Below are 26,568 nucleotides of genomic sequence, written 5' to 3'. Positions count from 1 at the left end.
AAGTCAGGGAGTCAGGAACCAAAGTCAAGCCGGAGTGGATGCTAGGATGTCAGAGAGATGACTAGTTGCTTCCACAAAGCCTCCTCCCAAAGCCCACAGCTATATAGCCCTCTGCTGCCTGTTGCTCATTTGGGCTAATTGCTGTCTCAGAGCAGCAGCCAGGATCCTGCCGAAACTTAAGCATCCTCACACTTAGAAGGGCCAGAATCCTTTCACCACTCAGGGCTCAGGGAGCGTCTTGCTTGTGAGCGTGCCGCCCTCCTCCGATCCCTGAGGTCCTGACGAAGGCGGTCACGCACACGAACCACCCGAGAGGGCGAGGCAGGGGGGCTTGGATCTTCTTCAGCAGGAGGCAGGGGCACTGGTGCAGGTGGCAGGGGCACCGTTCCTTCTGCAGGCTCTGCAGGCTCGGTTTCTTCTGCAGGGTCCCCAACACCCATGACACTACCCCCCCCCCAGGGCCCCCCTCCGTCGAGGGGCCTGGGAGGTCGGGGTGGTCGCTGTGGAATCGTTGCACCAAGTCCGGGGCATGAAGATTGTCCACAGGTTCCCAGGACCGGTCTTCTGGGCCGTATCCCTCCCAGTCCACAAGGTACTGGAGGCCTCCACGATGGTACCGGGAGTCCAGAATCTGGCGCACCTCATATTCTTCCTCGTCATCCACCAACACCGGTGGTGGCGGCGGTGGGGAAGGAGGCCGAGCTGGGTCAGGGGGTGCAGCTGGAACAAGGAGGGAGCGATGGAACACAGGGTGAATGCGGAGGTGGGGTGGCAACTGGAGCCTGAAGGTGACGGGGTTTATTTGTTCTACGACGGGGTAGGGTCCAATGAACCGTGCATCCAGCTTGTGAGACCGACCAGGCCGGCGCAGGTAGCGAGTTGAGAGCCACACCTGATCCCCCGGCTGCACTGGAGGGCCTTCTTGCCTCTTTCGGTCCGCAGCCCGTTTATATGCCTCCTTGGCCTGCTGTAGCTGCTCTCGGAGCAAGTCTTGGCTGGCACGGAGTTCTTGCAGGTAGGCCTCGACGGCGGGGACATTCGTGGGTGGCAGGATCGCTGGGAAGAACCGCGGGTGGTACCCGTAGGTTGCAGCAAAAGGGGTCATTTGGGTGGACGAGTGGACCGCGTTGTTGTATGCAAACTCCGCTAGAGGCAACAGACTGGTCCAGTCGTCCTGCTGGTAGCAGGTGTAGCAGCGGAGATATTGCTCTAGCGTGGCATTGGTGCGCTCTGTCTGACCATCAGTCTGTGGGTGGTAGGCTGAGGACAGGTGCACTCGAGTACCCAGGCTGGAATGGAGGGCTTGCCAGAACCGAGAGGAGAACTGGGGGCCCCGGTCTGAGATCAGGTGGGCTGGGAGTCCGTGCAGACGAAAGATGTGTTGCAGGTAGAGCTGGGCTGTCTCTTGAGCTGTGGGAAGTTTCGGACACGGAATGAAGTGGGCCATCTTGGTAAATAGGTCGATGACCACCAAGATGCAAGTCTGACCTTTGGATCGTGGGAGTTCTGTAATGAAGTCCATCGAGATGGTGTCCCAGGGTCCTGAGGGTGCGGGCAAGGGCTGTAACAACCCCGAGGGTTTGGCCGGGACGTCTTTGGCCCGCCGACAGACGTCACAGGAGCTGACATAGCGGGCAACATCGGAGCGAACTCGTGGCCACCAGAATTCTCGCGTCAGCAAGTGGGTGGTCTTATGCTGTCCAAAGTGCCCGGCGGGTAACGAGTCATGGGTCAGGCGAAGCACTTCTGCCCGCAAGGGCCCGGGAGGCACATAGAGGCGTTCGCGGTGTAGCAAGAGACCGCCTCGAGTCGTGAACTCGCCTGCCGAGTCGTCTTGGAGTGCCTGGAGGTGTTGCTGGACCCAGGGATCATTGGCCTGGCTAGCACGAATGTCCTCCACGAGTGTGGGTGAAGTGGAGGTGGCTGCAAATACTGAGGGCGGCAGGATGGGAGCAGCGGGCGCGGCCTCAGTTGAAGCAGGGGCGTATTCTGGTTTCCGGGACAGCGCATCTGCTTTCCGGTTCTGGGTATGGGGGATGTAGGAGATCCGGAAGTCAAAGCGAGAGAAGAATAGGGACCACCGGATCTGGCGCTGGTTGAGACGGCGGGTGGTCTGGAGGTGCTCTAGGTTCCGGTGGTCAGTGAGCACTTGAACAGGGTGGCGAGCCCCTTCGAGGTAGTGCCTCCAAACCTCAAAAGCCGCCTTGATCGCGAGCAACTCCCTCTCCCAGATGGTATAGTTCCTTTCCGCAGCCGTGAGCTGGCGCGAGTAATAGGCGCAGGGCTGGAGTGGCTGAGACGGCTCCTCGCGCTGGGACAGCACTGCTCCCAGGGCCACGTTGGAGGCATCAGCTTCCACCGTAAAGGGAAGCTGGGGGTCAGGGTATCTCAGGAGTGGCCCGGTGGCAAAGCGAGTCTTCAGGGTGGAGAAGGCATTATCGGCCTCTGGGGACCAGCAGAAGGGTTCTTTGGGGCGGAGTAGTTGAGTCAGGGGTGTTGTCAGGGAGGCATAGGCCGGGATGAATTGCCGATAATAGTTGGCAAAACCAAGGAATCGCTGCAGGTCTTTGCGATTCTGAGGAGCATGCCAGGTCAGGACCGCTTCTACTTTTTTCGGGTCCATGAGGATCCCTTGTGGGGACACAATGTGACCGAGGAACTCGACAGAGCGCAGGTTGAAGTCACACTTCTCCAGCTTGGCGTAGAGGCCATGGGCTCGTAGGCGCTGCAGGACCTGGCGGACGTGCTCGGCGTGCTGGGCAGGATTGCGGGAGTAGATTAGGATGTCATCCAGGTATATGATCGCGAAGCGGTCGAGCAGGTCCCGGAATACATCATTCATGAACCTCTGGAAGACAGCGGGGGCGTTGGTCAATCCGAAGGGCATCACCAGGTGCTCGTACTGCCCGTATCGGGTCCCAAACGCGGTCTTCCATTCATCTCCGGGCCGTATGCGCACCAAATTGTACGCTCCGCGGAGGTCCAGCTTGGTGTAGATTTGGGCCCCCTTTAAACGATCCAAGAGTTCAGGGATCAGTGGTAGAGGGTACCGGTCGCGGATGGTGATCTTGTTCAGGGCCCGGTAGTCATTGCACAGCCGGAGCTCCCCACTTTTCTTCTTCACGAAGAGGACTGGGGCAGACAGGGAGAAGTTGAGGGTCGGATGAATCCGCGTTTCAGGTTCTTGTCCAGGTAGTCTCGCAAAGCTGCCAACTCAGGCTCCGACATTGGGTACAGACGCCCCACTGGGAGTGGTGCCCCAGGTACCAAATCAATGGCACAGTCATAGGGTCGGTGAGGGGGAAGCTGATCCGCTCCTGTCTCCTCAAAGACATCGGCGAAATCCGCATACTTCTGAGGGAGCTGAGGACCACCACTCGGGATGCTGGCTGCTAGAGTGGTGGGAGGAGTCAGATGGGGGCATGGGTCTCGGAAGCGTAGTTCCTGCTGGGCCCAGTCCACGATGGGGTTGTGCAGCTTCAGCCAGGAAAAGCCTAGAATCAACGGGAAGCGAGGCATGCGGGCGACATCAAACTGCAGCTGTTCTTGGTGCTGCTGGACGTGGAAGGTGATGGGACAGGTCTCCTGGGTGACGGGGCCAGAACGGAGGAGGCACCCGTCGATAGCCTCCACCAGTGTTGGAGTCTCTTTTGGCTGCACTGGAATCTGGTGCTGCTTTACAAAGGCGGCATCTACGAAACAGTGGGCCGCTCCCGAGTCCAGCATGGCATATACAAACAGCCAGCGTTCATCAGGCAGACGGAGTTTGACTGGTAGCAGGAACGGGCCCGGGGTATCAGTCTGCTGTTTGGAGGACCCAGCTAGTCGCCCCAGGCTGGAGGGTCCACTTACGCCTGGGGCTGGCCTTTTGGCGGCGGTGGCAATGTAGGTCCGGGTATCCGATGTTTAGCAGGGCAGCCAGAGGCATAGTGGCCTGCCGTGCCGCAGTAGAGGCACAGGTTCTGCGTGCGGCGTCTGGCCTTCTCTTCTGGAGTCAGGCGGGGTCGAGCAGCTCCAAGCTGCATAGGCTCACCCTCGTCTCTGGTACTAGCTGGGGATGGGAGAGGAGCCAAGTGGCATGGCGCAGGGAGCTGGCGCCCTCGGGTCTTGGCTTGGCGGCGACTTTCCAGGCGGCCATCGATGCGGAGGCAGAGGGTGATAAGTTCCTGGAGCGTGGGGGGCCGCTCCACCCTGGCCAGTTCGTCCAGGACTTCCTCTGCCAACCCCTCGGTAAACTGGTCCATCTGAGCAGCCTCATTCCACGCCAAGTCTTGGGCCAGGAGCTTGAATTCAGTGGCATACTGAGCCACCGAGGACTGGCCTTGTTTCAGGGCCCTGATTTTCCGGTTGGCTGTGGCTGCTTGGACTGGGTTGGAGAAGGCAGCAGACAGGTGGGCCTCAACCCCCTGGTAATCAGTCAGTAGGGGAGAGGACCCAATCAGTAGGGGTGTGGCCCACTTGGCCGCCTGCCCCTTTAACAGACTAATGATAAAACACACCTTCGTCTTGTCATTGGGGAAGTCCCGTGCTCTTAGTTCAAAGTACAGCTGACACTGTGCCAGGAAAGCAGGAAATTCTTCCACAGCACCCCCAAATCTGTCCGGTGGGGGAACTGGGCACTTGGCTGGAGCACTGGCCACAGGTTGTTGCTGCAAGTGCACTACTGCCTGTGTTAGCTGCTGTACCTGGGCTTGGAGCGCAGCCAGTAGTTCGGTGGTTTCACTTGCTTCAGCCTCCATCCTGTGGAGTGGGTGTTTGTTGGTGGAAGCAATCTGTCACGGCTGGGGCCGGGTCAGGCAAAGTCCAGAGGCAGTCCGAGGTCTGTAGCCAGTAAGCAGAAGGGTCCGAGGCGCCAAATCCGAATCAGTGTGCCAGTATCGCAGGTCCGAGGTCCAGAAGCCGAGGTCAGGGAGTCCAGAAGTCAAAAGCCAAAGTCAGGGAGTCAGGAACCAAAGTCAAGCCGGAGTGGATGCTAGGATGTCAGAGAGATGACTAGTTGCTTCCACAAAGCCTCCTCCCAAAGCCCACAGCTATATAGCCCTCTGCTGCCTGTTGCTCATTTGGGCTAATTGCTGTCTCAGAGCAGCAGCCAGGATCCTGCCGAAACTTAAGCATCCTCACACTTAGAAGGGCCAGAATCCTTTCACCACTCAGGGCTCAGGGAGCGTCTTGCTTGTGAGCGTGCCGCCCTCCTCCGATCCCTGAGGTCCTGACGAAGGCGGTCACGCACACGAACCACCCGAGAGGGCGAGGCAGGGGGGCTTGGATCTTCTTCAGCAGGAGGCAGGGGCACTGGTGCAGGTGGCAGGGGCACCGTTCCTTCTGCAGGCTCTGCAGGCTCGGTTTCTTCTGCAGGGTCCCCAACACCCATGACACCTAACACAAAAAATGTGCAACCCAAGAGTCTAACCCAGGGAATCCTCTAGCCAAACCAAATAGGACGATTGTTACAAGTGCAATAAAAGTAAATCAAACTATCTGAGCCAATGTACAACTTGAGAATCAAAGGCAGTGTTAAATCCAAGAATCTACTTCAAAAAGCAAACCCTATACAAAAGAACTCATGCAACCAATACAATGTTGCAGAACCATTTCTCTCTCTCGGCTTGACTTCGTGAACGAAGATTTAAGAAGGGTGCAGTAGTCCACGTCTGCTGCAGGCTCGCTGGTGGCTGACAAGACCAATGCGGGACAGGCAGATCCGGCCACAGTGGCTGCAGGGAAAAGTTTGATTTGGGGTTGGTGCTGTAGCAGTGCGATTCTTCCTCAATCTCCTTTTGTCCTCAAGACCAGCTATGCGTGCGTTCTCAAAGGAGGAGACAGCCTGGTGGATGGTGTGCCTCCATGCTTTGCGATCTGAGGCTAGGTCAGACCACTGGTGATGGTTGATGCGACAGGTGCCAAGGGATTTCTTCAAGGAGTCCTTGTACCTCTTCTTTGGTGCCCCTCTATTTCGATGGCCGGTGGAAAGTTCGCCATACAGAGCAATCTTGGGAAGGCGGTGGTTTTCCATCCTAGAAATATGCCCTGCCCAGCGCAGCTGCGTCTTCAACAGCAGTGCTTCGATGCTTGTAACCTCCGCCCTCTTGAGGACTTCAGTGTTGGTCACAAAGTCACTCCAGTGGATGTTGAGGATGGTGCGAAGGCAGCGCTGATGAAAGCGCTCAAGGAGTCGCAGGTGATGACGGTATAAAACCCACGATTCGGAGCCGTAGATGAGGGTTGTCATCACAACCGCTTTGTAAACATTGATCTTTGTGCCTTTTTTCAGATGCTTGTTGCTCCACACTCTTTTGTGCAGTCGGCCAAATGCACGGTTTGCTTTTGCCAGCCTGTTGTCAATCTCCTTGTCGATCTTGGCATCTGAGGAGATGATGCACCCCAGGTAGCTGAACTGCTGGACTGTCTTCAGTACTGATTCACCCACAATGATGCAGGGAGGGTGATAATCTTCCTGGGGTGCAGGCTGGTGGAGAACTTCTGTCTTCTTCAGACTAACTTCTAGGCCGAATAGCTTGGCAGCCTCTGCAAAGCAGGACGTCATATGCTGCAGAGCTGATACCGAGTGGGAGATGAGTGCAGCATCATCAGCAAATAGTAGCTCTCGGATGAGTTTTTCCATTGTCTTGGAGTGAGCCTTTAGTCACCTCAGGTTGAACAGGCTGCCATCAGTGCGATAGCGGATGTAGACACCATTGTCATCATCTAGATCTACTACAGCTCTTTGAAGCATCATGCTAAAGCAGAACCATTTAAAAGGATAGAATCAACACCAAACCAAAATGAGAAGCTGATAACAAGCCTTGGGAAGATGCAGACACGCTGGAAAAATAAAGAAAAAACCATCCTGGGAGTCTTAAAATGCTGGCTTCCAATCTTTCTGGTTATTCCCAAATATTTTTGGGATTTTTCAGGACCCATTTCCTGCTGTTCTGGATACCATCCGAAGACCCAAAGATATTTCAAAAATACCAATAAGGTATTTTTCAAGTATATAATTGGACTATATATACCTGAATGCACATCCCTAATTTCAGCTTCTTGTGTTTCATTACTCTAAACTACTCTTGAAAAATCAAGAATAAAATTCCAAATTAGAAAAGAAAATCCCAAATTATTTCTGATTATCTCAACCTAAAAAAGAGTTTCCTCTCCCCCTTTTGGTTTGATTTCTTTGTTTCTCAGGGGAAAAAATCCAGAGGAACACTGTTATAATTTCTGTGCAATACCCAGTTTAGTTGGGTTGGCTTGCACAAAAGAAATGCTCTGTGGGTTGCACATGGGGTTGCCAGTTCTGGAAGGGAAATGCCTGGAAAATTGGAGGTGGGGTCAGGGCAGGTTTTGAAGAGAGGAAGAAACTTTACTGGGCTTAAATTCCATAAAGCCCACTCTCCAAAGTGGCCATTATCTTACAAAAATTGACCTCTGTAGTCTGGAGATCAATTGTAATTCCAGATGTTCTACAGGCCCCACCCTGAGGTTGGCAACCCTAATTGCATCTCTACTGGGTCTATAGCCTACTCACATTCTTTCACCCCTTGAAATAGAGAATCCTTTAATGTTGGTCTGTTTTGATATCGGAGAGTAGTTTAGGGGAGGGGGGAAATGTATAAAAGACTGAGAATGAAATTCTTATCATCAGTGGAGTTTCCACCTGTAATTATCTGATTATGGGATTCACCACTCTATAATTTCATCCCCCAAATAATGATGATTATAATAGTTCAACCATGCCACTGCAGTTAAGGTCATGTCAGTGTGAACCCATATTCTCATGGGTTTCATTTGAACTCAAATGATGAAATTCATTTCTGGCTGAATTTGAAAACTAGATGGAAATACATATAACAAGGGGCTATCTCCTCCCAGAAAAGTTTAAGTACAGAAATTGCATCTACTCTTCTCATCTCACAGATAAGAAGACCAAGTCGGTATATGTGGAAATATATACAAGCCAGTTGTATTAAGTGTGAAACTTCCATCATGTGGCCACTGCATCTCATGAGCATTAGCATACTAATGTATGGTTTCTGGGGTCAAAAGGTCCCTTGAAACTGGCATTGCAGCAGACTGAAAACCTGAGTAGAAAGTGGATTCATACCCAAGGTCAGGGAACACAGGGCATTTTATTTGACAGACAATTAAATTCCAGGTCAGGAGGCCTTCTTCCTGTAGTCTGTTCAAGGAAACATCAGCTGCATTTCTCAATACCTCTATTTTCCTCTGTTCTTTGAGATCATATGCCTCAAAATAGGATGCTGTATAAGTAACAACTTTTGCTAGGTATCTTCACCAAGATTGTCTCTTTGCTACCTGTTGCATATTGTCTAATATGCCCTGCTGTTGTGAGAAAAGAAATATATTGTATTTAGAGGTCTTGTATGTTTTCAACATGATTAAGTACTGACCCTTTCCATCTCAGAAATCTTAGAATCCTGTCCAGCTGACACTCCAAAGAGAATACAGCTTCTGTTCCCCAGTTGGCTCAAAGTACTTTCTGCCGTAAAGTCTTTCTGCTGAATTATTGCTTGTTTATGGATCAGAGAGAGAAGAGGAGAGACATGTAAAGTCTAGCAGGGGAAAACACTAGTCCTCCTGTTGGAGGCGGGTGGTATTTGTTTTCTTTGTGGCCAATCCAGAACCATGTCCTATATAGACTCTGCTGGTGTATTAATTGGAAACTACAAGATTGCAAAGGATGAATTCTGTGTATGAATTCTTCTCTCCCAAAATATATCTTGCCTGGTGAAGATAATTTTCCAAACAGGATCTAGAAAACCATAAGTTAACATTTCCTCTGAATTGAGAGAAAATCAAAGACACCTGTTACATGAACCACAGTGCCTTTCTCTTGGCATGGCAATGGGAGGAAGAGGAGCTGTTTTATTAACCCAGCAAGTGCCAAACTGTGGTTTGTAATATGTTGCATTTAAGATTGCCTCTCACATTACCTACATAGATATCCATTGCATATATGTGTTCGTGGGCAGTGAAATATATATGATGCATGTTTACTATTGAATGTGAAGCACACATATATATCTATGGGTGCAATCACACAAGCAATGTGACCTGACATAGCCACCCCTTTCCCTCTGGATTAAATGGGTATGATCATATACACATATCTGGCTCCCATGCCCCACTCATCCTTACTTCACACTAAGATGACTCCCACACAGAATAAATGGCCACCAGCAAATTCCAGGGGCTTCCCTGGTAAATGCTTCCCAGGTGGGTTTCTAGCCATCAGATCATCCAGATGCACCATGGAAGCACATGAGCAGTATGATCATTCCACTCCATTTCTCATCCTCCCACCCCACAAACTCCAGTCTGATGTGTGTTTCAGTGCCCCCATAGAACTGACCAGGAGCACTTGTGTGCTTGTCAGCTGTGCACACATAGTGAGAATTTGAAAACAAGAACTCCTCAGCCTGGGTCCATGGTTGTGGTGCATTAGCGATGTGGATGACCAACCACAGGCCCATGACACTCTGATGCTGGCTTTTGGGGCACTGTCTGATAGACATAAACCACCCCAAACTTAAGTGGCTTATTTACAGCTGAGGTTCTGCTGCAGCAACTTGCCTGATTATTATGTGACTACAACACTGATCATCTGGCTTCTTCTCAAAGACATTCATATAATAATGAGGAAAGAGGAATAATGAGGAAAGATATAAGATTCATATAATAATGAGGAAAGATAATCAAGGTCCTGAAATATGCCGCATTTTTCTTTTTTGTTACTTTGTAAAGCTTTTTTCTTCTTCATAAAAATGGGGAAAGGTAATAGGTAAAACAAATTGTGGAATGAGAAATGATTGTAAATCTCTAGTTCTCAAGGGAACAAATACAAAGGAGTTTCACATTTTGTTTGGCAAAGTTTCAACCCATCAAGTATAATGTCCTAGATGTGTTGTATTACAGTTGTGCTCAGTTTGATTCTCTTTGTTCCCAACAGGCCAGCCCCAGAGCCGAATAACTGTTCAGACCCATCCAACTACAGCTTATACCCCTCTTCTTCAAAATGGTGCTGGGCATGTGCCTGACCTTAGCAGATCTAACGGCGAGGCTGGGAACGGTGTCCTGTGTTCTGAACTCAGCTCATTGTCAAGCTCCCAGAAGCCTCATCGGAAGCTCCAGTCACATCACTCCATCAACAGCCAGATCAGTAAAAAGAGCAAAGGCAGCTCCAAATCTGCATCATCTCAGATTCCCACTGAAGCACAGGAAGGTACTCTCCCCACAGTTTGCTGTTTTGCAGCCACTGTTAAAATGCACTTGGTCCTCCAAGTATAAAAGAGAATAGAAAGAACCACTTCACCAGTAACATTGATAGTATGAAATGTGATGACAGAAACACTGGTGACCCTGATTATAGCTTCATGTTGGGTTGTGTGCTACATGGAGTGGGTCAAAACAAGATTTGTTTGTTTAGCAGGGACCTGTGGCAAACTATATATCCTTGCCAGCAGCATTCCAGTCCAAGTACCACTCCATGCAGTTACAAAGTCAGCAATTCAGAGACAAAAATTGAGGTCCAAAGCAAGTCATTCAGAATCTGTGGAATCTGACCATGACCTTCCATTTAAAGCCTTCCCAAGGGAGGGTATTTGAATTTGGGGTCAGTGCACCTCCTGGGATTACATGCACAACCTATCCTAATACCCACTTGGGCACAAGCAGATGCAGGGAGTTGCAAGATGCCTATTTCACCTGTGAAGACTGCACATCATGCTCTTTGGCATAGGGGCAATGCTGTTTAAGGAATGCTATCTGGTCAAAAACGGGGTGGTCAGGAGTTCAGATTCCATTTCTGCTGCTTGTGGCTCTCTTTGACATTTCTACCTTTTCTTCCAGCTACCATCTCATCTATTTCTTTATATAGGGATTGTATAATATACATATGAGTGTTAGAAAGCTTCCATTATGTATGCTTACTATTGAATGTAATTCAAGAGCAAGCCAAAAGGCAAGGGGCAACTGTGAAAGAGCAGAATTATTTATGAGAAATTTAAGACCATGTTTTGAAAAATAGTTACTCCAAGACTGTAGGCAGACCAGTATTTTACTTTTAACTGTAATTGTTTTTAACCATTGTTGTAAACCTCATTGACCCACCGGACAAGGTGGAGAATGAATGAACGAACAAACAAATATGGCTTTACACTCATTCACCATTCATTTGGCAGTTGCAGTAGTTCTGCCCTCTCTTGCCTCAAAGAGGAGGTTATGAGGAGAAATTAGTCTTCAACTGCTTTGCTGTCTGTCCTCCTTTTAAAAAAAATCTATGATGGGATTTGGTGTGAGGGTACAATGTTTAGTTTTAAGTATGCTCAGAAGGAAGGTTATGGGTTTAGGACTATGGCTTTGTCATACTTTTTTCCCAGTGAATAAGACTTTCTATTCATAACTGCTAGGTAGATAGTTAAGTGCTTTTCTCCCAGCTGTAATTTCCCAGCGAGTCCACACATTCATTTCCTTAATATGCTCTCACTTCCCATTATGATCAGCATTGGGGCTACTTGGAAGCTCTTCAGCATTTGCAGTGGCTTTGAATACTGTTGCCAAGCTGGTCTCAAAAACCTTGGGAGGGTGGGATGTAATTGATTATTTTCAAATCTTAATGTTACTCTTGGTGTCACTAGAATTTTTCAACAATACCCTTTAATTCCAGAAATGCCTTGACAGATTCTTTCTAAGCTCTCACTATCCACAATTTCTTCCAGTCCTCCCATTGTGGTCCAGCCACTTAATTTCCTTTTCTGTTCCAGCAGCCACACTCATCTACCTGCGGCTTGCACCTTGATACTTTTTTCTTTCTGCTTCCAGATTGCTGTGTCCACTGCATCCTCTCCTGCCTCTTCTGTGAGTTCCTGACCCTCTGCAACATCATGCTGGACTGTGCCACTTGCGGCTCATGCAGCTCCGAAGATTCTTGCATTTGCTGCTGCTGCGGCTCTGGGGAATGTGCTGACTGTGACCTGCCCTGTGACATGGACTGTGGCATCATTGATGCATGCTGCGAGTCAGCAGACTGCCTGGAGATCTGCATGGAGTGCTGTGGTCTGTGCTTTTCTTCCTGAAACTTGGACCCAGATCTCATTCCCTGGATAGGCTCTGAGGAGGAGACCCTAAATGAACAACTTGGCAGAGATCTCCATTGTCCTCAGATATCAAATAATGAAGAATCAAAGACAATAAGGTTTGAAAAAGGAAATGAGTCCACAGGAGGTGACACCTTTTGAGTCTGTTGGAACCAGTTTTATGTGCAAAACTGCTTGGGAAACTGGCAGCTCTCTTCCAAAGCTATCACAAAAAATCTGTAGGATTCTTGAAGGACTAAGGGAAAGGAGGGGGAATGTGCTCTGTCTCTCTCCCCACCCCCCAGCCCTTCTTCCAGACTCCTCCTAATGGAAGCTGGGGAAGAGCAGTGTTCCTGCTGCCTGAGCCAAGAGCAGGAGCAGAAGAGGTGCACAGCTGCCAACCTTGGTGTTTGGCAGGGACCTGAAGCAGCCAGAGATCTCAGGCACTCTTAGCTAGGTGTGTCTGGTGGGTGTGCTGGTTATCTGTGCCAGCTGCTGGCCTGTGGGCCCTGCTGCTAGCTGCCTGTTGGAATTCTTTTTCTAGTGCTGGTGCTTATTGTTTGGCAAAAGTGCCTCGGGTGTAATGGTGCCAAGTAGTTGGCAGTCTTGCTGTTTCCAGGCTGGCTACTGTACATCTCAGGCGCCCAAGGAAATGGCAGGCTGCCTAGTGTACCAAGAAAAAAAACTATTTTCACGCATCTGCACTTGGCCTATCCCTGAAGCTGTAGCTATGGCTGGACTCTGCAAATGGCATGATGAAGGGAAGCTGGAGCCTCTGAGTAGTCTCTAATGCAGTGAGAAGTGGGCTTCTGTACACTTCCTCTTCATTTGTTAGCAACTGAATGCTGACTGGTTCTGTGAGCTCTTCGATAGAAACCTATTCTGCCTTCTCCCTCCCCACACCCCATTCCCTGCCCATTGGTGTGGAGACTTGGTAGTCCTGTGTGACCAGAACTCATGGCTTGCTACCGCCCATATTCTCATTCCATGCCTCTTCGCCATCTCTGGTTGACAGACACTTTAAAGAGGCTTCTTTATAAACTGGAACAATATATAGTTGCAAAAAGTTGTTTTTGTTCCTTTTCCCATAGTAAACAAACACTAGACAAAGGCACAGACTTGTTGGTATGCTGTAAAAGGAATATTAGTCACTAACATAATAGCCCCCTGAATGAGCCCTCAAATTGGTAGTACACCTTGGGCCCACAGGGTGGGGTCCTTACTGACTTCCAAATTCCTTTTAGTTTGGGATGGGTTTATGTTTTATCTATTTGTTACTGTAAATAATAAAAAAACATTTTTCACTTCTGATCCAATGAATGGTTCAGGGTTGGATATGGTCTTAGAGATGGAATAGGCATGCACTTTTAAGAGCCAGTGTGGTGCAATGGACTCTAATCTGGGGAACTGGGTTTGATTCCCCACTCCACCCAGCCTGCGGGGTGACCTCTCAAGAGCAGTTCTCTCAGAACTCTGTCAGCCCCACCTACCTCACAAGGTGACTGTTGTGGGGAGAGGAAGGGAAGGCAATTGTAAGCTGCTTTGAGACTCCTTAGGGAAGAAAAAATTGGGGTTTAAATCCAACTCATCTTTAGCAGTCACTTCAAATGAAATAATTTTTGTACATTAATATGATATCCAAATACAAAATGTGCATGCCACATATCTTACTGAGCTATGCATGCTGTATTTAAGCTGCCTATCCCTTTTAAAATGTGGAGGGTAATCCACTGATACACTTGCATACATCATACACAGTGATTTCTAGGTTGAACTAGCATCTAAAGACAGAATTTATCCACTTAGGGTCTTTGAGTAACTTTTTATTTTTGAGACATAGAAATATCAGATGGGTCTCACTAGATAGCTTTCCAGGATTATATGAAAACTCTTTAAATTGCTTTCCTCACTCTCCTAAGTGTGGATGCTATGGAAGACTTTGACACCTGAAGCTACCTTATAACAAGGCAGACCCATTACACATGAAGCTACTTTATACTGAATCAGACCATTGGTCCATCGAGGTCAGTATTGTTTACTGAGACTGACAGCTGCTCTCCAGAGTCTCAGGCTGAGGTATTTTTCATCATCTTCTGCCTGATCCTTTTAACTGAGATGCCAGAGATTGAACCTGGGACTCTACACATGCCAAGCAGATGCTCTACCACTGAACCATGGCCATTCCCCAGTTAGTCCATCAAGGTCAGTATTGTCTGTGACTGGCAGTTCTCCTCTCACCTACTACCTGATCATTATATTATTACTACAATGAAGCAGTGCAGTATAGTGGTTAACAGTACTGGGCTAGTATCTGGGAAACCCAGGTTCAAATTTCCACTTGTGCCATTGAAGCTTGCTGGGTGACCTTGGGCCAGTCACAATCTCTCTAACCTACCTCACAGGGGTTTTGTGAGGATAAAATGGAGAAGAATAAGCTGCCTTAGATCCCCATTGGAGAGAAAGGCAGGGTATAAATTATTAAAATAAGTAAATCCATTTAATTGGAGATGGGAGGGGTGAAGCATGAGTCCTTCTGCATGGGGAGCAGATGCTGTATCACTGAGCCACAGTCACCTCCCCTCTTCTCACATACAGTGAAAGACTACTCACTTCAATGAATCCAGCAGTTTGTCTCCATGCCATTAATGGTGTTGATGAATTAAAGCCTGGCTCCAGTCCTGCAACTCTTCCATTTTTGCTTCTAAAGCTTTGCCTTCTTGGAAGCTCTTTCCCACAGAAATAGGAACTAAAAAACGTTTCAGCTGCTGAATCTCTTAAAAGCACTGAAACCCACAAATAAAACCATCATCTCATTTCTTTGCCAATTTACATGTTTTGTATCGTTTCTTCTGCTGGATCTGATTTCAGGAAGGCCATGGAGAAACAATAAAGAGACAAATGGAAACATGCTTGCTTGCATGCAGAATCTGGAATTAATCACCTTTGTCTCTACCCCTATTTAGTCTATTTCATTGGGGCATAGCATACCCTTGCCTGGAAACTAGGGCCTCTACCCTGTTCACTGCTGTAGCAACTACTAGGGAAGTTTTATTTAAAGAGAAAGTAAAATAATGAGAAGGGGGTGTAAAGACAATCTTAAAACTATACTTAATTAGCACAATTGAAAATGGGCTGTGCTGTGCAGTTAATAAAATGATGTTTGGCAAAAAGGCTAGTAATGGCAACCATGAATCTTATGCAAAGTGGTATCTCCAGCAGCACAACATCCCTGGGCATTAAATGTCCTTGATCATTAATAGGATTGCCTCCTACTAAACCAAACTGGGCCATGCTTTGGTTCCTCTATGAGAAGTTATAATCCTTTTCTCATCTTGGATACAGAGCAAATTATACTGAAAGTGACACCAGGCTGAAATATCCCATGGCTCTTAGCCTGAAGGTTCAGGCCTAGGGCTGCACAGGTCAGCCAGCAGAAAGAGAAGACCAGCTTGACCATTAGCAGTGTCCCCTCTCTTTCTTATTTGTTTTGTTTTTTCTCTGTGTATTGTTAAACCCAGGGAGAAAAGTGGAATATAAATATGCTAAATTATAAAAACCATGTTAGGTAATCTGTGATCACCTCTCTAGGCTACTTCCACAGCAGGGAGATTTTTCATGGTAGTCTGGTTGCCGATGCAATTCTGTGTGAAACTGCCCTTGCAGTGGGGATTCCAGGCAGTCCAGGGCAATACATTTTCTCTCTATTGTTAATTGTGGTTTGCATTCACACCTAACATGCACTGGAGCCCCCCATCCTGCAGTGTTCTCACCTGACTCTCAGGATTCTCCACCTACTCTTTTAATATTTTTTAGGATTATGGATAATGCTGCATAGAAATACTACAATAAGTTTTTAAAAACCCTCCATGTATTCTCAGATACCTCCTTTGATATCCCTCTAAAAGGCAGGTTGAACTATGGGTGATTCTGTTCTTCTTTAGAAAGAAAGAAATGCATGAGCATGAGCAAGGCTGGATGGGAATAATGCATTTAACAACTTTTTAAAAACCTCATATTTGCAGAGACATCAAGGATTCCCACCCTTCTGTCTTAAAGGCAGGTGATTCTCTTCTGTTATGTTAATTTCTGCTGGAGACTGGTTCCTTCCACCCAACAGCACATGAGCAGAGTAACTGATGATGAGCATTTCAGTCATGCTATTTCCCCTTCAGACAAAATAAACTGCTTGTGGATAGCTGCCTGCCAAAAAACATGGGATGGGTTTATTTTTATTTTTTTTACAAATGTAAAATAAAGTAGGGGGGTTGTGGAAGAAACAGTGTGTTAATGGTCTGTACACAAATAAAGGATAATGTAATGAAGAAATATGAAAAACACACACAAAAAGCTCTCAGCCCCACCCACCTCACAGGGTGTCTCTTGTGGGGGAAGAAGATAAAGGAGATTGTAAACTGCTCTGAGACTGATTCAGAGAGAAGGGCAGGGTATAAATCTGCGGTCTTCTTCACCAGTTGGGGAGCTGAAATATGGGGAATTTTGGTGTATAGCCCAGCTGTGTAATTCTAAGCTCAATAATCATATTGGACTTGGATGGACCGGTTAAAATGGTTCATGAGCAAGCCAGGCTGAGTGAGCTCAGTTGGTAATAGTGCAGAAGAAGACAGTAGCTGAGTGACACCCATAGTTGGTGTCTCTAGCCAGCTCTGAACTGAGTAACCCTTGCTGTACTGGCAGAGATAACTGGGACTTGGCTTTGCTTGCTCCTGGCTACAATGCCAGCAGCCCTCCAGGAACTTTCCCTGCAATTTAAGTGGCCACTGTCCCTGAACCTGGGGGTATCTGAATTTGAGCTACAGACCTGGGCAGAGAGGAGGGTTAACTCTTTGTTCTCATTCTGTTTTCCTGAGAGAAATGGGGGTGGCAGGGCAGAGACCTGTGTTATAGCTGTTTCCCCCTCCACACTTTGGTTTGGTTTGAGAGTTGGTGCAGTGTAATGGTTAAGAGCAGTGGATTCTGATCTGAAGAACTGATTCCCCACTTCACCATATGAAGCCAGCTGAATGACCTTGGTTCAGTCACAGCTCTCTCAGAGCTCTCTTAGCCCCATCTACCTCACAGGATTGTGTTTTGTGGGGAGAGGAAGGGAAGGTGATTATAAGACTACTTCTGGTAGTGAAGAATGGGGTATTAAAAAAACCAATTCTTCTTAATTACAGCTCTGGAAGATGGAAGTGAAATGGTAGAGGCAGCATTAACAATTGTGTTTGTCCTCCACATCCTGGAGCAACTAAGTGCTAGCCAAGGACCTAGACCACAAGCCCACTAAGAGCAACAGTGCAAAATGGGAGCTGGAACACAGGGCTTTCTGCCCTTCTGTGGGGGTGCCCCAGCTTACAGCCACAAGTCCTGTGTGACATTACTTCTGAGGAAAATACAGAAGTGATGTCAGACTATCTAGGAATCACCAGAAAGTTATACCATAGAATTTCCAGCAATGCCTATAGAGAACCTCAATCACTTTTGTGTTTTCCCCAGAAGTGACATTACAGCATTGCAAATGTGCCAATTATGGTGCTGCCCTGACATCTCCAATTGTTTGCCAGGCCTTGGCCCCATAGCAGGGAGCCTCTGGCAATCCTTTGGATGGGTCATATAAACCAACAAACCTTTTCAAAAAAGCAGAATATCTTTGACAGGCCTGTTTTCAGGCCTGCTGCAATTCTAAAACCTGATGTATTTCAACTTTTTAGAACTACTGCATTTCTTAACAAATTTTATGGTGACACAGCAAAAAAGAGCTTTAAAGGGCACTAAAGTCCCCTAAGACTTCAGAGGGGATTTTTGTGCCTTCCAAGCCTGCAGCAAGTATCAGACTTCTCTCTTTGATACAGCTCATTTTGTCCTATTTATGGGGAAATGCCATGAATAGAAACCTAGGTTGATAAAAGACCCTGACTGAAATCAATGACAAACATTTTTATGTTTATTGACTCAAACCTAAGGCAGACAATCCAATGTTTTTGGTAGGGAAATGAACCTCCTCCTCAGCCTCCTACAATAGGCCTCACTTATGGTGCTAATTAGCCATTGCTGGCAGCTTCAAGATGCTTGCTCCATCGATGCCAGCTGTTTAACAACTCTACTGACAACAGTAATGGGGAGCAGATTCCTCCATCTGAACCAGGCCCAACTATTTAAAAAGTATACCGTGCAGAGCGTTTTTTGTAGCAGGAATTCCTTTTCATATTAGGCCACACACCCTGATGTAGCCAGTCCTCCAAGAGCTTACAGTAGACCCTGATAGTGTGCACCCTTGTCTGGTGGCAGTAGAAAAGAGCAAGAGTCCAGTCATACCTTAAAGACGAACAGAATTTGTGGTAGGGTGTATGCTTTTGTGGGTCACTGCTCACTTCTTCATATGCAGCATCCTTATTTGGTGTAAGTATTAGGAGCAGTAGAAAGCATCCCCCCCCCCCCATTTTCTTTTCCCCCCACATTCCAACGTTAACATTTTATCAGGTGTTTTTTGGGGGGAAATTGTACTGGAAAGGAAGTGGCAATAAAATGGCCTCAGATGACAATGCAGTAAATGAGTGGATTCACATGGAAAATACTATGCTATGTGGACAATTTCCCTCCCTGAATATCCACCACTAGAACACTAGTGAACATTCAGGGTATTTAGAATGTTCAGCAGCTGAAGTGCCATTGACTTCTTCAGGGCCATGAAATGTTTCAGTTAGTACACTGGCATTGAGAAGAGGCAGATAAATGGCATATTCAATAGCTTCAAAACAAAGGGAAAAGGGGGAAAATCCACTGGGATACCAGAGCAGGACATTGTGAAGAAGAGTAAATTGTCAGGCCTACCCCTTGTATATTCTTCAGACTGTTCCCAACCCCTATTCTCTTTGCAGAGAGATGGCAAGCATTTCTTTGTGGTCTGCCTTACATTTCCCCCCTTCCCCTATATCTCCAAGTTCCTGGAAACAAAGATGGCACCATGTCTGCATCATCTATCATCTTCACAGAAATATAAAATATGTTGACTAACTAATTGCATGAATGGTAACATATTCCAAATTTGCTTTCATAAACATAAACTGGAGAGCCAGTTTGGTGTAGTGGTTAAGCGTGCGGACTCTTATCTGGGAGAACCGAGTTTGATTCCCCACTCCTCCACTTGCAGCTGCTGGAATGGCCTTGGGTCAGCCATAGCTCTGGCAGAGGTTGTCCTTGAAAGGGCAGCTGCTGTGAGAGCCCTCTCAGCCCCACCCACCTCACAGGGTGTCTGTTGTGGGGGAGGAAGGGAAAGGAGATTGTGAGCCGCTCTGAGACTCTTTGGAGTAGAGGGCGGGATAGAAATCCAATATCTTCTTCATCTTCTTCTTCATCATATTTTTCAGTTTTACAATTACAAGTCATTCTGCATTAAGCATAAATGTATGATTTTCAATGACCAAATAGAGTTGAGAAAATTTCAAGGTTCAGTTCTCAAGGTTACAGATAAAAGGGTCAGTTTGACAAATTGACCTGGGATTATAAACCTTGAATTGTCTTCAGCTTTGCATGTCTCTGAGGTGAGTTAAAGATCTAAGTGATTTGAAAGAGAATCAGTGACTGTCAGCAAGCTCAAGCAAGAGAGAGTATGCAAAGAGACTAGTGAAGCAGAGATGGGTGGATGAGAAAAACACCACTGTATCCTTTTTTGCTGGCTTAGACATTTTAAAGGCAGCCAGCGCTCCAGGGGTTGCCATCTGATGTGCCTGGGAAGTGATAAAATTAAACCATACACGGAATGCCCACACTTCACAAAGAAGCAGTTTACACAAAGAGAAATGTTAGATGATATTGCTGAAGCAGCCTAAAATATTGTGTTTGTATATACAGGAGCCATTACCTGAGGCCAATGCATATCAAAATCTTTGGTTTGAATAAAGCCAGATTTAGTTTAGTGACCCTCTATTCCCAAAAGGGATACTTACCAGTGTATTTCTTCCTCAACAAACTGTCTGGTTTGATGAGGCACGAAAGTGCTCATAAGTCTTTGCTCAGCCTCCCAAGTCCATCTTTGTGCTTCTCATCTCTTCAAAACTCTTAAGTGCTTTTCCACTCAAATTGTTTATCATTCCTCTTAATATATCTGTTCTATAGCAAAGTATTCTCAAACCCTGAAACCACACCCTTTAAAAATATGGCACCTATGCATGGCACCTACAGCTAGTTCCTGCTTCAGGTCAGTTGGGACAAATGCTAGCAGGCAGACATGTTCCTTGTTAAACTGGAATATGTACCAGCGTGTTCATCTGACCACTAAAAATCCTTTCTTGTAGTACTTATGTGTCTTCCACATAGCATTAGCGAAGGAGAGGGCAAGTCCAGACTGCCTCATCCCGTCCATTTTTTAAAGAACATAAGCTCACCCTGACTTCACAGAGAGGGTTATGGACCAGTGTCAGAACAGCCAGGAAAAAACCCCCAAACTGCTTGACTTATTACAGTGCCCTTAACAGTTACCTGATCTGCAAAAAAATGTTTGGTGAGATGCTTCCTAGCATGATTATAAATATTAAAAAACCTGTCAGTGATCACATCTATGATGGAACAGGCTTGCTTTGACTTGCATAACCTGCTCTGCCCAACCCTCCTTGGCATTGCCAACTCCTGGAGGGGGTTATTTCTTCCTTCCACTAGGGTAACACATTGCCACCACCTGCCCTTTCGGGGTGGTTTCCTGCTAGGAGAGTCAGGGCTCCTAGTTCCCCTTCCCAACCTGAGACCCTACTTCTATGTCCTCTGTTATCTAGAGTCTGGTTACCACAGAGACCAATTACAAGTTTAGGGCTTCCCTGGAGAAATAGCCACATGCACATAGACTGCTTTCCTCCCAACCAGGGACCACCTCTTGCACTAGCATGTCCAAGATGGTGGGGAATATAGATGGTACAGAGACTGAGAACCAACCTCCAAAGTAAAAAGAGATCTATTGAAAATAAAATATTTACAAGAATTCTTAATCACAATACTAGATCAGCAAATGGATGTCAAAATAAAATTGGTCATAAATGCAGTCCCCTTTCCTTAGACAAACCCTAACTGATGTTAAAATATGGCAGGCACCAATAATCTTAAAAAGTTACAAAGTTCCTATCTTGCAGACCAGAGAGAGCACAGCATCCTCCTCTGTCAAGCATTCTACAGAAAAAGAAAGCAACTTCCCCTTGCAAAGAAGTTTTCATAACTCCATCTCCACCCACTTTGCATCACTCCCTTCACCCCATTGACCTAGTCCTCTGGGAGGCCTCCTGGAAGGGGAAATCTCCAGGAATCACCTGAAGACTTATTAGCACCAATATATCTTCCTTAGCTTGTTTTCCTACCAAGGCCATTAGCAGATGTATAGATGTAATCTAACAGGTCACTGAATTGGCTCCCTGCCACTTCTAGAGAGAAAAACCTCCACACTTGTGTGGGTTCTATCTCCATCACCAAACTGCTTTTAAAAGGATTTTTCTAACACAGACAAGTGGAAAAGTTAGTACCGCTATTTGAACAAGGGTGGAATGGAATACTGTTCTTTCTTCTTTTATTTTTTAAAGCCCACTCTCACTGTTGAACTGGAAGTACTTGTGCCACATTATGACAACTCTGACAAAACCTATAAATCCATTTCAATAACTATAAGGGTCTTACTACCAGGTAGTGGAGAGAAAGGAATAATGAAATTTTTTAAAAAGTATATCCAGAATAGTAGTGAAGGAATAATCTATGGCAGATTCCGTAGTAGTGGTGATGTTGTTTTCCAATATTGACATTTACAGAAAAATCAGCCTTTTTGCAGTGAATTTTTCAGTTATATTTGATTATGTTTCCTGTAAACCTCTTTGCAAATGTTAAAGGCACAAGAACTTTCACTTCAGTGGTAGCTGGAGCTAGCCTCTCCTCTCCTTTCAGTTGTACCTTATGCCACTACAAAAGATGACTAGAAGCAACAGAAGATTGTGGGGGTTGGGCTGTGGTTTTATTAGTTACTTAACTGGAGAAATTTCAGCAGGTGCTGCTTTTCACATGCTACTATGGGGATGGGAGACTGAGAAAAGCTGCATGAGTTGAAATTTTCCTATCTCCCGCCCCCGTCTGCCCCCTGCATCAGATCACAGCTGGTTTATGATGACTCTGTGAAATTTTCAAGGCAAGAGCTGTTCAGAGGTGGTTTACCATTGCCTGCCTCTGCATAGCAACCTTTGGTGGTCTCCCATCCAAATACTGACCATGGCTGATTTACTTAGCTTCTGAGATCTGGTGAGCTCAAGTTATCTTGGGTTATCCAGGTCCTTCTACAGCACTTGTAAAAATACAAGAGCTATCTTCTTTGCATCTGATAACTTGTCCACTATACAAAAATGCTGCGTGCAGACACAGCCTGAATTTTGATAGGACTTTGGGATTACAGCCTGGCTTTGAAACCTGCAGTGAAACAGGCAAAGGAAGGGTTAACCAATCTTCTGGGGAATTAATTAACAACAGATGTCTCCTGTTTCAATTAATTAATCTCCTGCCACACTTGATTTTTACGGTTCCCTTGGAAGCCTCTCCAAAATGAGGAGCTGTCCAGATGCCAAGGAAAGCTGTATGCCTACAGGCCTGCTGGGTCACGTGGTGCCCTCACAGCCAGAATGGGCTGATACAGGGAGTAAATGGGTTTGTTGTTCTCCCATTTGTACTGTGCCAGCTGGCCAGACAAGCACACTTCCCCCTGACGTTGGCAGCTGTGACGCATTGCACGTCATGTTTCTCAGACAACTTCCCAGGGGTTTGTCAGTCATTGCCCAGGAATTAATGGCACCTGGCACTGTCTACTCAGGGAGACTTTGAAAAACAGTCCAGATTAGGTAAAGATGTGGACTGAGATCTGTTAAACTGATGAATGGAGAACATTTACATTGGATTTTAGATGTTATAAAAAAAATGGCTTACCTTGAACTTTCTTACACAAAATGTTTGCTGCATAGCTATATCCTTTGATACAGAGCTAGCAGAGAATTATCATAGCCAGATCCTTGGTAGGGTTTCTGTACCTTACAGTTCCATAAAGGGATACCTTTACTAGGTTTTCTTAATTGTATTTCTGCAGCTACAGTAGATGCTACACTTCAAAGAATTCTCAAAAGCATCAGGACCCTCTTGCAGTCTGGGCCTGGCAATTCAAACTCTTTGATCTTTCTGACCATAGTAAGAGTCCAGTAGCACCTTTAAGACCAACAAAGTTTTATTCAGACTGTAAGCTTTTGTACATACTTCATCTGACAATGGAATTGGGTACAATGAGCAGAGCTACCTAATTACCTAATTTACTTTTTAACATGTAACATACATTATAAACATAGTTCTAGTTTGCCATTAGAAAAAAATATGTTAAAATATAGTGGAAGATGGGTTTAGTATATGTAATGAGATAAACAGCCAATATACCGTATTTGAGTATGTCAATTTTTTTTAAAAAAATTATTCTGATACACTATTTTAAAAGAGAAATAAGAGAAGCCATGTTGGATCAGGCCAATGGCCTATCCAGTCCAACACTCTGTGTCACATTGGAATAATGTGGAATACATTGGAATACTGTGGATATATAGCTATACTTGGTGAGAATGGCTTTAGCATATGTAATGAGAGAAAAAACTAATATCCCTGTTCAGTCCCGGGGAGCTGTTTGTTCCAAGTTTCATAATAATTTGTAATTCAGCAATTTCCCTCTCCATTTTGTTCTTGAAGTTCCTTTGCAGTAAAACAGCTACTTTGAGGTCACCCATTGAATGTTCTGGAAGGTTAAAGTGTTCTCCTACAGGTTTCTCAGTTCTGTGATTCCTGATGTCAAATTTGTATCCATTTATCCTTTGGCGTAGGGTTTCTCCTGTTTACCCTATGTAGAGAACTGAAGGGCGCTGTTGGCATTTAATGGCATATATATGTATGTTACATGTTAAAAAGTTCATTAGGTGGACACAAACACATCTGGGAAAGACATGTCCTCAGTTTAGCCCAGACTTTCAAGCAATAGAGCAACTAACAAATTGCATTTATTGCCTCATATTCCCATTCTGACATATTACTATTTTATTGGTTTCCCACATAAATGCTATCCAGACCAAATGTTCTTTCAATTTGTTAATTTTGCCATTGGATTTTAACTTTGTACCAGTTTGCATTCTTAACCACTGCCCAACAGCTATATGTAGCTCTGCTCACTGTACCCCATTCCATTGTCTGAAGAATGCATGCATATGAAAGCTTACATTCTGAATAAAACTTTGTTGATCTTAAAGGCGCTAGTGGACTCCTACTTTGCTTTATTGCTTCAGACCAACATGGCTGCCCACGTGGATCTTTCTGACCATGGTTGTATGCCCAATAAACAGGACCCAATGTGTTTTGTGGATACCTCCTCCCTGGCATCAAATTGCTATTTTCTGAAGAACAATTAACTATGGGGCAATTATGTCTGGCTCCTACAAGAAGAGACCCAGCATGGTATAGTGTAGGGGTGGCCAAAATGTGACTCAGGAGCCACATGTGGCTCTTTCACACATATTGTGTAGCTCTCAAGGCCCCCACTGCCTCATTGGGTGGCTTGGAGAAGGCATTTCTCTCTTTAAATAATTCCTCCAAGCCAAGCCTCCTTTCTATAGGCTAGTGTTTTTTTGTGTAATGCAGCTTGGAGAATGCATTTAAAGTTGCTTTCTTTCCATCTCCTCCTCCCCATCTATTTGTCTTCCTTCCTTCAAACATCTGACATTCATGTCCTGTAGCTCTCAAACATCTGATGTTTATTCTGTGGCTCTTACATTAAGCAAGTTTGGCCCCTCTGGTATAGTGATTAAGAGCTGAATACTCTAATCTGAAGAACTAGATTTGATCCCCCACTCTTCTACATGAAGCCTGCTGGTGACCTTGGGTCAGTCACAGCTCTCTCAGAACTCTTTCAGCCCCGCCTACCTCACAAGGTGCCTGTTGTGGGGAGAGGAAGGGAAAGTGATTTTAAGCCACTTTGAGGCTCCTTAATGTAGAGAAAAGTGAGGCATAAAAACCTACTTTTCTTCTTCTTCCTAGTTCAGTCACTGTGCTCTTCTGCTCACAACCCCCATAATGCCTGTACACTGGTTCTTTTTACAGGACCCGGAATACAGGAGCCTCCTCTGCCACATCCTAGTATTTAGATAAGCATCAGCGTGCTTCTGAAACCTATCTGAGCAAAATGTGCAATAGACCACCCTAGATATGAATCCATTTTCTGGAACTCTGGACTGATCTATTAAGCAGCAGGTGAAATAGGCTCTGGGTGATGGCTTTTCCAGCGAATTTCATCTAGAGGGCCCCTTTGACTGATTACATTTAGGAGAGCTTTAATTTTCATCAGCCTCACCACCAGCAATTTATTATAGAGCATATTAATAATGAAAGTTTATTGCCTAATTGCTAATTGACTGTGAGGGAACTACAGTCTGCACTCTGCCATAGCTGCACAGCTTGGAGAAAAGGCATTAAGGCACAGAGTTCTTTCAGCCTTCCACCTCTGCATGGGAATTGCTTTTGGAAATGTTCTTCTCTTTATTAACAGTTGAGGTTTGGCTGAAGTCCTGACTCAGGGAAAGTGCCCAGCCGGATGAAGACAAAGTCTGTTGACCCTGAACATAATGGATAAAGGAAAATATAATAGCCACTGTGCTGAAAAAAGTCCTGATCAGTAGCATAAGTGCCTTTGCCTCGGTGCTGTCTGGTGATGGGGAAAAGCTACTTCCTCTTATCTACCCAACTCATCAGCTTGCAGAGCCAATAATACTTGAATCTAGGTTTGGCCATCTACCTATTTACTTTAATATTTCTACTCAGAAATGTTTTCATGTGGGCACAGATTTTACTTACCTGGACAAAGAGAAGTGAGGTTAAGCAGAATTACTGAGGCGATGCAGCCTAATAAATATAAACACTGAAATGGCTCTGGGAGTCTTGAGTTCAGGTTATGGGTCTGCTATGGATCCAGTGTGTGGCCATTGGTAAATCACTGTCATTCTCAACCTTATTGCCTCATCTATAAAACAGGAATAAGAGAAACCCACAACACAAAGCCGGTGTGAATATGAAATGAAACAAATGCTAGAAGATGTCCATGAGCTTCAAATATATACAGAGCTGTGTGATTGGGCTTTAAAAAACCCAAGAAGTCTCTCATAAATTGCCTTTACTCACATACATTCCCCCAATCTAATCTCTTTTGCTTCTTTCCAAACTAGAAATGCTTTAGCATCCAATTTCTATTACTACTTCAAGCATGGAAGGAGTATCTAAGATCAGGTGTAGATCCAAGTGCTGTCCCACAATCCTAGAGGAATCCAGTAGCAGCAATCATGGCATCTGCTGAAAAATCTGAAGTTTCTTATCAGACCAGCAGGCTCCATGCTCCTGTTCTGGTCTACAGTCCAGCAAGCAATTTCATGTGCAAGAAATATCCTCAGGA

The 26,568-nt window shown here is 45.9% G+C and overlaps 1 protein-coding gene across 1 annotated transcript in view; it reads left to right on the top strand.

The window, feature by feature from the left end:
- MDFI (MyoD family inhibitor) overlaps positions 1–13,400 on the top strand; it is an 86,658-nt gene extending 73,258 nt beyond the window's left edge. Inside the window, exons 3-4 of the mRNA XM_060233000.1 lie at positions 9,968–10,240; positions 11,839–13,400. Coding sequence (XP_060088983.1) covers positions 9,968–10,240; positions 11,839–12,092 — 527 coding nt within the window. The 3' untranslated portion in view covers positions 12,093–13,400. The remainder of the gene's footprint in view (positions 1–9,967; positions 10,241–11,838) is intronic.
- Positions 13,401–26,568: the final 13,168 nt, after the last annotated feature.

The sequence above is a fragment of the Heteronotia binoei genome, chromosome 2 (genome assembly GCF_032191835.1).
Source record: "Heteronotia binoei isolate CCM8104 ecotype False Entrance Well chromosome 2, APGP_CSIRO_Hbin_v1, whole genome shotgun sequence".
Lineage (NCBI taxonomy): Eukaryota > Metazoa > Chordata > Lepidosauria > Squamata > Gekkonidae > Heteronotia > Heteronotia binoei.
The sequence above is the reverse complement of the archived record's forward strand: the minus strand, read 5'-3'. Positions and strand labels throughout refer to the sequence as shown.